Source organism: Dama dama, chromosome 24, assembly GCF_033118175.1.
Source record: "Dama dama isolate Ldn47 chromosome 24, ASM3311817v1, whole genome shotgun sequence".
Lineage (NCBI taxonomy): Eukaryota > Metazoa > Chordata > Mammalia > Artiodactyla > Cervidae > Dama > Dama dama.
This window is the reverse complement of record NC_083704.1, coordinates 47,940,924-47,955,399: the sequence shown is the minus strand read 5'-3', so window position 1 is coordinate 47,955,399 and position 14,476 is coordinate 47,940,924. Positions and strand designations below refer to the sequence as shown.

The following is a 14,476-nucleotide window of genomic DNA, read 5'->3' as shown; positions in this document are numbered from 1 at the left end:
TCAAATAAATAAATAAATGAAAAAGACTCTGAGCTTCCAATGTAGAGGGTGAGGATTTGATTTCTGGTCAGGGAACTAAGATCCCACATTCTACATGGTGCAGCCAAAAAATGTTTAATTAATTTAAAAAAATTTAAAAGATGACATATTTCTCACTGGAGATAATGCAAGCAGGAAGACAGTAGAGAAACATTTTAAAATAATGGAAGGGAAAAAAGGAAAGCCTAGAAATCTATATCGAGCAAAAAAAAAATTCATTACAAAAGAAGGTAAAATAAATATATTTTCAGATATAAATATGCACTACAAGGAATGTTAAAGAAAGTTCTTCAGGCAAAAGGAAAATGATACCATAAATATCTACACAAAAAGACCTACACAAATATATACCATAAATATCTACACAAGGCATAAAGAGCACCAGAAAAGGTTAAGTGTAACAGCATATACGTAAGAATGTTTTGTCTTACTATTAACACTTAAAAAAAAATAAAACTATTTAAACAAAAATAACAATAAGGTATTGTGGTATTTGTAACATGTACAAAAATAAAATTCATGAACAGTAATATCACAAAGGCTGGAAAGAGCCAAACAGAAGTATACTATTACCACATGCGTATCCTGTATGTGAGGCAGCATAATGTCACTCGAGGGGAGACTCCTAAGTTACAAATGCATACTGTTTAATTTTTTTTTGGCTTTGCAAGGTCTTTGTTGCTGCGCTCAGAGTTTCTCTAGTTGCGGCAAGTAGAGACTCCTCTCCGTTGTGTTGTGGGAGCTTCTCATTGTGGTGGCTTTTCTTGTTGCAGAGCACAGACTGTAGACACACGGGCTTCAGTAGTTGCAGCTTGCAGGCTCAGGAGCTGTGACTTGTGGGCTCTAGAGCACAGGCTCATTAGTTATGGCACATGCGGTTAGTTGCTTCAAGACAGGTGGGATCTTCCCTGACCACGGATTAAACCCATTACGCCTGCATTGGCAGGCACATTCTTGACCATTGGACCACCAGGGAAGCCCCAATACTATAAATCTTAAAGCAACTGCACTGTAATAAAAATAAAGAGAGTTATATCTAATAATCCCAGAAAAAAGATAAAATGAGGTAATAAATAGTCCATTAATTCAAAAGAAGAAAAAAAGGAAAACAAGAGCAGCTAAGACAAATAGAAAACAAATAGCAAGATAATAGATTCAAATGTAACCATAGCAATAATTAGTAATTGTAAATGCTGTAATTATACCAACTAAAAAAATAAAATCTGTGAAATTGGATGAAAGAGCAGGAACTAGCGAACTCCCTGGCTGTCCAGTGTTTAGGGCCTGGTGCTTTCACTGCAATTGCCCCAGGTTCAATCCCTGGTCAGGTAACTAAGATTCCACAAGGTGTGCAACATGGCCAGGGAGAAAAAACCCAAGAACTATATTTACCTATGAAAGCATTTTAAATATAAAAACACAGGTAGGTTCAAAGTATGGAAAAGATATATCATGCTAATATTAGTCATAAGAAACCTGGAATTCTATTAATATCAGATTAGACATGTGAGCAGAGTATACACAGATCTAACAATTATGATCAAGATATTTCTATAGCCTTCTCTTAATAATTGACAGAACAAGAAGGCAGAAAATCAACAACATGAACTACACTCTCAACAAACTTGACCTAACTGACATTTATATAACACTCCACCCAACAACAGCAATATACACATTGTTCTCAAGTGTACCCGGAACATCTACAAAGATAAACTGTATTCTGGGCCATAAAACAAACCTTAAATTTTCAGATCATACCATGTATATTCTCAGACCACATTAAATGACTTTGAAACCAAGAAGAAAGAGATTTGAATTCAAAAGATCTATAAATATTTAAATAAAGGAAATAACACATGTGGGACTTCCCTGATGGTACAGTTGCTAAGCCTCCATGCTCTGAATGCAGGGGGCCCAGGTTCCATCATCCCTGGTAATGGAACTAAATCCCACATGATGCATCTAAGAATTTACACGCCACAACTAAAAAAGATTCTGTGTGCCGGAACTAAGACCTGGCACAGCCAAATAAACAGTTCTTTAAAAAAGGGAATATAATAATGCTTCTAAATAACCCATGGATCAAAGAAGCCCTAAAGGAAATTATAAGATATTTTGAACTGAATGAACATAAATACAGAACATAACCAGAATTTATGGGATGCCACTAAAGCAGTACTTAGGGGAAAATGTATAGCACTAAAAACCTATGTTAGAGAAAAGGTCTCAGATCAATGACCTCAGCTTCTACTTTGAGAAACTGAAAAAAAGAAGAGCAAATTAAAACCAAAGTAAGCAGAAGAGAGGAAAAACAAAAGTAGGAATAAATGAAATGGAAAACAGGAAAACAGAGAAAATCAGTATAACCAAAATCGACTTTTCTAGAAGATGAATAAAATTAATAAGCCTCCAATATCAGGAATGAGAAAGTTTACGTCATTACATTATTAAAAGATATTAAATAAATATTAAAAGATATTAAAAGGCTAACAAGGAAATACTATGAACAATTTTACACCCATAAATACCACCACTTAGATGAAAAGGACGCAGTTCATGAAAGACACAGAAAACCAGTGCATACTCAAGGAGAAATAGATGATGTTAACAGCTTTGTATCTATTTTTTAAAAACTGAAACTGTGAACACCTTCTCACAAACCATTGTTTAATGAAGAAATGATACCATCGTGACACAAACTCTTTCAACTCATTCTAAGGCATGATACCAAAACCAGACAGACATTACAAGAAGACTATAATCCAGTACCCATCATGAACACAGATGCAAAAACTCTAAACAAAAATTTAGCAAATCAAACCCAAAACTGTATTAAAAGGATAACATATCAAGGCCAATTGGGGCTGAATCCCAGAAATACAGTTGGTTTAACATTCAAAAGTCATTCTGTGTTAACATATAAATCATATTCACAGACTTAAGACAAAACCAAACAAAATGATATGATCACCTTGATAGTTCAGAAAAAGCATTTAACAAAATCCAAAGTCCATTCCTGATAAAAATTCAGCAAACTAGGAACAGAAGACTTCACCAACTTCATAAAGGACATCTACAAAAAACCTACAGCTAATATCACACCTAATAATAAAAGTCTGAATGCTTTGAGATTAGGAATAAGAAAGATGTCTAGTCTCATAAATATTACTCAACATTCTACTGGAGGTTCCAGTCAGTGCTGTCAGGCAAGAATACTAAACAGAAGCCATCCAGATGGGAAAGGTGAAGTAAAACATTCTTTATTCACAGACAGCATGATCTCCTATGTTAAGAATATGATGGAGGGCTTCTGTGGTGGTTCAATGGTAAAGAATCCACCAGCTAATGATGAAGATATGGGTTTGATCCCTGATCTGGGAAGACCCCACATGCCTCAGAGCAACTAAGCTCATATGCCACAACTATTGAGCCGATGCTCTAAAGCCTGGCAGCTTCAACTACTGAAGCCCACGTGTCCCAGAGCCCAGGCTCTGCAACAAGAGGAACCACTGCAGCAAGCCCACACACCGTACCTAGAGAGGAGTGCCCACTCGCAGCAGCCAGAGAAAAGCCTGTGCAGCAATGAAGACCCAGCACAATCAAAAACAAATAAAAATTTGTAAAAAGACTATGATGGACTATGCCAAAATAAAGCTACTAGAATTAATGAGTTTAGTAAGGTTGTGAAAAATCTCACATACTTACTCTAACATACAAGTATATGTTAGAATTTTGAGCTGGACTTTGTAGAGAAAGGTTAAAAACTGAATTTTATAAAATGACACCATTTACAACAATATCAAAAATACAACAGGCTTATGGTTAAGTCTGACAGGAGATGTGAAAGATTTGTACCTTGAAAACAACAAAAACATTGCTAAGAAATTAGAGAAGACATATATAAATGGAGACATGTATTTTGTCCATAGATCAGAGGACATTAAGAATGTACCCAAAGATTTAATACAATCCCCATCAAAATACCACCAGGAATTTGTGTAGAAATTCATAAATTTCTGCTTCTTCAAAAGACACTGTTGTGAAAATGAAAAAAGTCATAAGCTGTAGAAAAATTTTGTAGGCCACATATATGAAAAAGTAACTTCTATCAAGAATTCAACCACTAGAAATTAAACAACTCAGTCTTCAAAAACAGCAAAGATTCTTAACAGATACTTTATCAAAGAACAGATACAGATGACTAATGGAAAGTACACGGAAAGATGTTCAACAGCACAGGTCTTTAGGGAAATGAAACTTACAATCCCAATAAAACAACAATATAAGTCATTACAATTGCTAAATCTAAAAATGTTGGGCATACCAGGTGTTGAGTAGGATGTGCAAAAACTGGAACTCTCATATACAGTTGGTAGAAACAAATTAGTACAACCACTCTGGAAAACAGTTTGGCAATTTCTTGAAAAGTTAAACATTCACCCACAATTGATTCAGCTTCCAAGGTGTTTACCCAAGAGAAAAGGACATATGTGTCCATACAAAGACTTGTCTATGAGTGTTCACAGGAGTTTAACTTGTAACAGACAAAAACTAGAAAGGACCCAAATGTCCATCAATAGCTGAGTGGATAAGAATTTTGTATTACAATCATAAAATGGAATACCACTTAACAATAAAAACAAAACAATCACCTATTGAAACATGCAATATGAATGAATCTCAATTGTGATGAGAGAGGGAAGTGAGATCACTCTCTGCCCTGGGAGCCACTTTTCCTGCCACAGCCCCTCACTCCCCTCCCTTGTCAGGAGTGCCTGTGAGTGGATCACTGTCTGCAGTAGTGATGAAACAGCTGAAGATGCTGACAGATTAGAGCCTCAGCAGCTTGGCAGCCTCAGGGCCCTTGACCTGACTTATCCCTAGGCATAACTTCCAAAGAAGTGCCATTTCAGGGACACTGACACAGCATGCAAATTTACTGGGGCTGGGGCTGCCACAGTTGGGATGGCTGCGATTAGGACTTTGTTTGGGAGCCTCATCATTGGTTATGCCAGGAACTCTTCCCTGATGCAACAGCTCTTCTTCTATGCCATTCTGGGAGGTCGTGGGACTTCTTTTTCCTGATGACAGTCTTGTCCATCTTCTCTGCCATGCTGAGGAGTCCTCTCTTTCTCCCACGTCTAATCTGACCTGTATAATCCTTTTCCTACACATCCCCAGTGAGCCTGGGGAAAGGGGCTGGTTCAGGGTTTAACAGAGGGGAGACAAACAAATACTAGCTTAAGATGTTAGGGGAAAAAAAAAAAAAAGCCAGATCAAAAAAAGAGGTATATACCATGTGTAAAACACTAGAAAACACACACTAATCTACAGTGACAGAACACAGATCAGTGATTGTTTGGGAAGGGAGGCAGGATGGAGTGCAAAGAAGCATAAGGAAATCTGAGGTAGGGGTGAAAAGATATGTTCCCATCATGACTGTGCTGATGGTTCTATGGGTGTATTCAAATGTCAAAACATAAAATTGTACACTGTGTTTAGTTTACTGTACATCAATTATACCTCAATAAAGCTGTTTAAAAAAAAATTTCTGGGTTCTATCACCAGAGCCTTTGGCTGTAAATTATTTACCCATTTCGTTCAATCAAAACCAATCATTTCATAGGTAACTAATGAGAAACTACTATATAGCACAGGAAACTCTACTTAATACTATGTGGTGACCTAAATGGGAAGGAAATCCAAAAAAGAGGATGTTTGTATACGTACAGCTGATTCACTATTCTGTACAGTGGAAACTAACATAACATCGTAAAGCAACTATAAGTGAAGCTGCTCAGTCGTGTCCGACTCTTTGGGACACCATGGACTGTAGCCCACCAGGCTCCTCCATCCATGGAATTTTCCAGGCAAGAGTACTGGAGTGGGTTGCCATTTCCATCTCCAGGGGATCGAACCCAGGTCTCCTACATTGCAGGCAGACGCTTTACCGTCTGAGCTAGGGAAGCCAATAAAAATTAATACCAAAAAAACCCAATCATTTCAATAGCTCCCTTCACTCACTTAATAGAAAGTATAATAACTCCAGAATATAAAGTTACTATTTTTCAAAAGCATCTCAATATAGAAGCAATTTATACTACAAAGTATTCATCCTGGTGGATATGGAAAAATATGAAAAACAGTAAAAAAGATAAGGGACTCATAAAGTTTAGCTTTCTAATGGCTAGGCAGAAATGGAATGATGACAAAGACAAGAACATACAATGGAGAAAAGACAGTCTTCTTTAGTAAGTGGTGCTGGGAAAACTGGACAGTTAAATGTGAAAGAATTAGAACATTCTCTAATACCATACACAAAAATAAACTCATAATGGATTAAAGATCTGAATGTAAGACCAGATACTTTAAACTCTTAGAGGAAAATATCTGACCTAAATCACAGCAAGATTTTTTTAAATCCACCTCCTAGAGTAATGAAGATTAAAAAAATAAATAAATGAGACTTAATTAAATTAAGTACAGCAAAGGAAATCATTTACAAAATGAAAAGACAACCCACAGAATGGGAGAAAATATTTGCAAAGAAGCAACTGACAAGGGATTAATCTCCAAAATACACAAACAGCTCATGCAGCTCACGATCAAAAAAGCAAACAACTGAATCAAAAAATCGGTAGATGACATAAGTAGACATTTGTCCAAAGATACATAGATGGCCCAAAAAGCACATGAAAGGATGTTCAACATCACTATTATTAGAGAAATGCAAATCAAAATTACAATAAGCTATCACTTCACACTGGTCAGAATGGCCATCATCAAAAAATCTACAAACAATAAATTCTGAAGAGGGTGTGGAGAAAAGGGAACCCTCCTACATGGTTGGTAGAATGTAAATTGGTACACCACTATGGAGAACAGTATGGAGCTTTCTTACACTAGAAATACAGCTACCATATGATCCTGCAATACAATACCTGGGCATATACCCAGAGAGAACTATAATTCTGAAAGATACATGGACCCCAATGGTCATTACAGCACTATTTAAAATAGCCGGGATATGGAAGCAACCTAAATGTCCACTGATGGATGAATGCATAAAGAAGATGTGGTTCATACCTTCTTTGAAAGATTACTGGACTATTACTCAGTCATAAAAACGAATGATATAATGCCACTTGCAGCAACATGGATGGACCAAGAAATTGTCATACTGAGTGAAGTTAGAGAAAGACAAATATCATATGGTATCACTTACATGTGGAATCTGAAAAAAAATGGTACAAATGAACTTATTTACAAAACAGAAATAGAGTCACAGATATAAGAACAAACTTACTGTTACTAAAGGAGAAAGGGGAGGGGAGGGGTGAATTGGGAGACTGGGATTGACACACACACAGTGCTATACATAAAACAGATAACAACAAGAACCGACTGTATAGCACAGGGAATGCTACTCAATATTCTGTAATGCCCTTATAGGAAAGGAGTCTATGAAAGCGTGGACATGTATACATGTATAACTGATACACTGTGCCGTACAGCAGAAACAAACACAACATTGTAAATCAACAACACTCCAATAAAAATTAATCAAAAAAAATAAACAAAAGAACCCAGGCCTAGTGATGACACTAGCAAAATGGAACGAGACCTAAGATAATCAGACAACATTAATCTTAATTTGAAGAAAAGCATAGCATGGTATTCAACTAACGGGTAAGAGAAAGGATGGTGTTCTAAAGTCCAGAAATAACACCAAAGACTAGGATACAGCAGAATCTACTGCCATCTTTTTTTTTTTTTCTCAACATTTGTGCCTCATGAGATAGGCAGTATTATAACTGCAAAATAAAAGTCATAAACTTTTTTCATTTAATCAACCATCAACCTTAAGCTCATCTTACTAAAAGCTAGTTAGATGCAGGATAAATTTTAGGAATCATGATTCTGTATCTTGTATCAAACTCTTTATCTATTTCAAATAAACAAAAAGAATAATTGGAAAAAACATTCTTGGAGCTCTATTAACAAATGCTAATTGCTATTGATATTATAATAAATACCATAATCCAACCAAGTTGTAGGTGACATATAAGTTCTATATGTTTAATATGTGAAGAGATAAATTATTTGTGATAATTTAATCATTATTATGAGTTAACATTTTTTTTTCTTCTTCAACTATCTGTTTTTAAATGACTAATACTAGAAAGTTAAATTTTTTCCCCTAAAGTTATGCTTGAAGAAAGTAAAAATCAGGTGTATAAAAACAAGTGAGTTAAGTTATGAGCAAATGAGAAAAAAGGACACATTTTAATGGTATTTCTTTTAAATGTAGCAACATATTGTATAGTCTACTTTGAAGGATGTTACCTAGTAATTTCAAGAAGGAGGAACATCTAATATATTTTATTAAAAAATAAAATCCAAAGAATAGTATTATATACTAGCTACTTGCAAAAAAGAGGAAGAAATGAAATTTGAGATTTAAGGTTAAAAAAGAAAAGGTAGCAAATGGAGAATCTAACAATACCTAGATTATTAAGCTAAAATTTTTTTCATCAGAACACTTCACAAAAATCAGTACGCTGGTAGAAAAGATATGAAATCACTTAATTATGTGATCTGTTAATAACATAGAGCACTCGCCAGTTCATAATAAAGTAAGTAGAAAAAGGTTTTCATTTGAATTCAGAAAAATAAGTTAGAAACTAAAAGGAATCCAGTAATGCAAAAGTCCCATTTACCCTGCATTTTTTTTCAAGCATTCCAATCTTACTCAGAAATAATACAAAATATCCAACGGCTTTAAAATCCAAGGCCTTTAATTAGGTTTTCAGTAATGACCATAAATGCCTTCTCAAAACCCCTTTCACTGAAAGCAGAAGGTACTAGGCATTACACAACACCCTGAAAGCACTGATTCCTTCTGATGCTGGTGAGGTGAAGATAAACATTAAATGGCAGGGTCTAGATCTTAACAAGGTCTCCTCAGAAAAAAAAAAAAAAAAAAGACAACTTTAAAAACCACACAAAAAATTAAGTTACCACTCAGTCTTTGTCAGGTTCCCAAAGCAGTTTTAACTTATTTTTACAAGTACATAATTTGAAATTAATAGATAAACCAGGTAAGTAAGATATGGTTTTCAATATGTGTTAGGTTTTCTGTTAAGTATAGTAAATATGCAGATACAATTATTATGCTAACTGGCATCCTTTGCTTCTCTTTAGCTGTGCAAAATAAACTTGAAATGATACATCCTGTAGTGGTATAATTTAAAAGATCCTTGATATGACACTAACAACTTTCCAACTCTGGTCACAAACTGCATATAAATTGTAAGATTATTAAAATACGCCTTTTTGAAAAATAATAAGATGACCATTTATACCTAAATAAGGTTTCCCAGGAAGATATTAAATACTTTAGCATATAAAAGTCGCTGCCCCTTTTCCATGAGGACAACTGTTGCTTCACAAAATAACTCATGTGATCCAAGGCAAATGACTTCTTTCAAATGCAGTATTCTTTCCATGACTTTGAGGTATGCTTCGAGAGACTTACATCCATGAGAAAAGGGCACATTTGGATAGAAGACCACAGTTACATACACCAAGGACCCATCCTTAGGCTGGGAGTGCCCTTAAGAGTTATATTTAAAAAAAAAAAAAAAAAGAGTTATATCAATAGAGACTAAGAGATAGCTCCTGAAGCCATTTCTTCTAGGACCTACAACCAAATTTGGATATGTAAAGGGTAATTCACATATGTGCTACGTCATGGATGCCTATTTTAAATAGTGGCTTCTTCAAGACACTCCTATTCAAATACCAAGGGAAAGAACCTTATTCTACCAAACCACAATCTTCTATTTTTGGCAAGGTAGTATACTGTAAACAAAACAGAAGCAAACAAAAACAACAACAAAACTAGCTTAGATACAACAGTGATTCAGGCAAAAGTTCCCATGTCAACAGCAGGGAAAGTAATCTGAGAAGTATTAATTTGGGGGGGCAGGGAAACCCTACCAAACAAATAATGCTAAAAATCAATCTTAGAATCACTCAAATGACTATCACACAAAAGGTATAAAAATGCCTTTAAAAAAGGAACAGTTCAGTTTATAAAAATAGCTGATATGAGGTTTATAATTAGAATGTCTTTGAAAGACATCCAAGCCAATTAACTCAGGCTCAATTAGTAAAGGGTGAGAGGAAATAAACTCTTCCATAATTAATACTAGATGCCTTCTTCCCTTCAGTGAAACTAAGATTACATTTGAAAATGGTATAGAAAATAATGAAATGAAACGTACATGACAGTTCAAAAAAACACCAATGCCACTAATAGTAAACACAATAGGAGGCAAAAAATATATTTTTAAGCAATGATTACTCAAAAAATGCCTTATAAAAAACTACATATTATAATAAAGTTAAGAAAAAGCTTCAAGACTAGCAGCTGGGCTTCTGTGAAACATGTAGGACCACGGAAGGCACTACAAAAGCATTAATCACTTCTAACTACAGTCTGACAGTTCAGTCTTTTCCTTCTTCTTAAGAAGACAGCCAGTGTGAATGTTATTTTTATATCCCCCTGAGTTTTTAACATGATTGGGCAAAGAAGCACCAATTTAAAAAAATACCTGCAATGCCAGCACTGCAGTTTGGAATCACTTAAACTGATGGCCCCACAGGTCTCTCATAAGAGCACTTTAGAACATGATTAAAAATATAGAAATGCCTTTCGGTGTTTCAGTATTAAAGTGGAACCACCACAGATATCTGTTTTTAAAAATAATGCACTAAAAATGTCTGTTTATACAGTATAGTCTTTCAACCCTGTAGCGAGCATTCACCGCTATTTTCCACTCCGAGAGAGCTTGTGCATCTGGTTGAAATGTCAGTATGCTTCATGGTGTACAATCCTTTTGGCTGGGAAATCTTGGCAAATATCATGTCATGCTTGTTTTGAGCAATATGCCTTGCAGGTCCTCTGGCAATGCTAAGATAATTGCATCTATGTGTGTCCGTAACTTTTCCATAGTGTCAGGTTTCACAGGTAAATGCTCTCGATCAGCCTGTAACTATACAAGGAACATTTGGGAAGCATTTAAGTTATCTTTTGCGTCTGGATTAACACAGTATATTCTCTAAATAAACAGTTTTAATGGTCAAAGATTTGAAAACTTCAGACTGAGACCAGAATTAACAGAATCTATTTTTTAAAAAAGCAAAGAACATGACACTTTAACAGTACAATTGTTGAGTTAAAAAAAAAAACTTCTATGTAATACTAACATAGTAATACCAGCACAGACCATGTGGTATTAAATATACATCAGAATGTTTTCTGTAGAGCTCATTAGACTCCATGTAATTAACTATATATATATATATATATATATATATATATATATATATATATGGCTTCATTATGATCTGCTTGAGTGACAAGTATTTTCAGTCCAGTGACCATCAACCGACCAGTCATAGGTCCTCTCATTTAAAAATTTACTTCTGTGATACATCACAGACTACCACCTCAAATGAGAGCAAAATAACCTCATGGATCTTTGGCCGTTTTAGCTACATACCAGCTTATTTTTTAGCTTCAATACAAGGTCCACTGTTTCTACTTCTGTGTGTTTCTGGGTCCAGAGAAGTAAGTCCTAGAAGAATAAACAAATCCCAAATGAATAAATACTCAAAATAATATTGAAATCATGCTCTTTTAATAGGCAAAGCTACTGGGAAGGAAGGACAGGAACAGGGTTTTAACCCAGACACAGAGTTACAGTGTAAGAATAATTCTGTACATGATATTTATTCTGACAGTGAGAATCAGATACTTTTTGATGTTAGCCAGAATGACTGTCTAATATTTGGAAGTAAAACAGTATGTAAGAAATTCCTTTCTGAAGTGCACCTTTTAGATCAATCAAGAAAAACAAATTTGGAACTTAAGATACAATACTAACCCCCACCCGTAAGTAGTGAGTAATTTATAAGGAACATCAACTAACATCAAGATAATTGTGAATATGAATATATTACTGGATATAGACTTTGTATCTTCAAATAATCTCTTCCTGGGCTTATCTGTGGTTATCTTCACGGTATTCTTTCTCTGAAAGTCACTGTGAATTTATGATTAGAAAGTTAAAACTGAGGCTAACTCACCTCAAGCTAAACACACTTTGAGACTATCCTTTGTATATTTAACAAAAATTTATTTCACTTGTCTGTAGGAACTTTCATTGCAGGGCACTTGTGCAGCACAGGCTCAGTTGCTCCGCAGCATATGGGGTCTTAGTTCCAAGACCAGGAATCAAACCCACGTGCCCTGCACAACAAGGCGAATTTTTAACTACTGGACCATCCGGGAAGTCTCTATCCTTTATATTTTTAAAAGTACCTTAACTTAAAATAGTCTGCTGACAATTTATAGAATGTGGAAAAGTCCAAATACAGGAAAAATGTATCAATAATAACTGGGAAAGGTGAATAAGGCACGGTGGAAAACGTATCAAGTTAGACTGCTTGGATTTGAATCCTAACTTCATCCAGTGGTATGCTATTTAACAACCGGTTCTCCAGGAAGTCTCTTAGGTTGTAGCTTTGCCAGTTTCTGTGTTGTAAGTATTCCTCTGCAGCTGCTTTCAAGCTACCATTCTGAGATCCCTGAATACAGAACTAGGAAGAGATGCACACAAGTCGCTCTTGTGAGCCAGTGCAAGTGGGCTCGAGCACACTGCTGGTTTCACTACTTAGCAGTGATGTGATCTGAAGCAAATCACTTAATTTGCAATCCTCAAATGTACCATAATGCAGATCATAACATATCAACTTCAGTGAACTGCGAAGAGTAAAAGACTTTATCCACTTAGAGCATCTGCACAGTCCCTGGCATATCACACATGATCTAGAACAGTTAGCTATTATTATTTATAAAGTAGTGGATATAGATAGAACATTCCAATCTCTATGGAGTTATCTTCAATAGCTGTTAACCATCACACAAACACACTGTTTTCTAACCTCTTCACAAAGAGCTTCCAGATGGAGTGCCTCCAGTTTCTGGGTCATTTCCTTCCTCCGGGTCTTGAACCAACCATCAAAATTTGGAGATTTGAGAAAATGCCTATAAAAATAAGTTTTTAAAAAACAAAGTTTGATATGACTTAACTTCCTCTCCTTGATACCTTTTCTACCTATAGCTAGGAAAACCATATGAAACAATGAATTTTTTTTTTTAAAGAATTATTTAAGTCCAGTTTTTTGTTTCATTTTTAAATAAAGCTCTATAGATGGATGAAATAGAAAAGAAAAAAAAAAAACGGACTAACCGATAAAGTCCAATCCAGTCGCCTTTTATTCTAGAGGTCAGCTGAGGTCCTGTTTTCTCAAGTGTTTTCATAAATTCTTCTGGAAGAAACTGTCTTAATTGGGGTGGACTCTAGAAAACAGGACATACTCAATTTAAAAATTAAAAATGGATATAGTCATGGAAGTTAATTGTAGTTAGAGAACTGATATACGAATTTAATAGGATATAGTTATACCTTCCATGGAGAAATGCTTTTCTGCAGAGGCATCAAGCTTGCCACATATCTTTCCTAAGTCCAAGAAAAAAAAGTTAGTCAAAGTCAGCTGTTCTTGCCCAGAGATGTCTTCAAAAATGTTTAAACTGACCCTCAAAAAAAAAGTGGGCATGGGACTTCCATGGTGGTCCAGTGGCTAAGACTCCGCTCTCCCAATGCAGGGGACCCAGGTTCAATCCCTATTCAGGGAACTAGATCCCACATGCTGCAACTAAAGATCCTGAATGCAACTAAGACACTGCCAAATAAACAAATGAGTATTTTTAACATTTTATTTAATTTTGGCTTCGCTGCTGTGTATGGACTTTCTCCAGCTACGATGTGCAGCTTTTCATTGTGGTGGTTTCTCTTGTTGCACAGCACAAGCTTTAGAGCACATGGGCTTCAGCAGTTTTGGTTCTCTGGCTCCAGAGCATGGGCTTAGTAGCCCTGTGGCATGTAGGATCTTCCCAGACCAGAAATCGAACCAGTGTCCTCTGCATTGCAAGGTGGATTTTTAACCACTGGACCACCAGGGAAGACCCAAGAATAAATATTAAAAAAAAAAAAAGTGGACGCTTCCTAGTTTTTTATCATATGCTCTTTCAATGGAGATCAACAACACCATCACTCTTCTCAACAGATACACTAACTTTAGACTCAATTGAAAAGTCAGACTTTTAATAAAAATTTAGCTAAATCTATGATAATCCAAGGAACTACTTATTATTACCTTTTTATTTTTTTAAGTCTTAATTGAATTTCTTACAATATTGCTTCTATTTTATGTTTTAGCTTTTTGGCCAAGAGGCATGTGGGATATTAGCTACCTAATCAGGGATTGAACCTATACTCTCTGTACTGGAAGGCGAAGTCTT

The 14,476-nt window shown here is 35.4% G+C and overlaps 1 protein-coding gene across 2 annotated transcripts in view; it reads right to left on the bottom strand.

Moving 5' to 3' along the window:
• Nucleotides 1-8,822: 8,822 nt before the first annotated feature.
• The window catches only part of DENND6A (DENN domain containing 6A), a 48,376-nt gene continuing 42,722 nt past the window's right edge, over nt 8,823-14,476 (bottom strand). For both annotated transcript variants that reach the window (XM_061128312.1, XM_061128313.1), the window contains 5 exons: nt 13,581-13,634; nt 13,365-13,474; nt 13,057-13,159; nt 11,613-11,687; nt 8,823-11,102 (listed from right to left, as the gene is read on the bottom strand). In XM_061128312.1, coding sequence (XP_060984295.1) covers nt 10,971-11,102; nt 11,613-11,687; nt 13,057-13,159; nt 13,365-13,474; nt 13,581-13,634 — 474 coding nt within the window. In that variant the 3' untranslated portion in view covers nt 8,823-10,970. The remainder of the gene's footprint in view (nt 11,103-11,612; nt 11,688-13,056; nt 13,160-13,364; nt 13,475-13,580; nt 13,635-14,476) is intronic.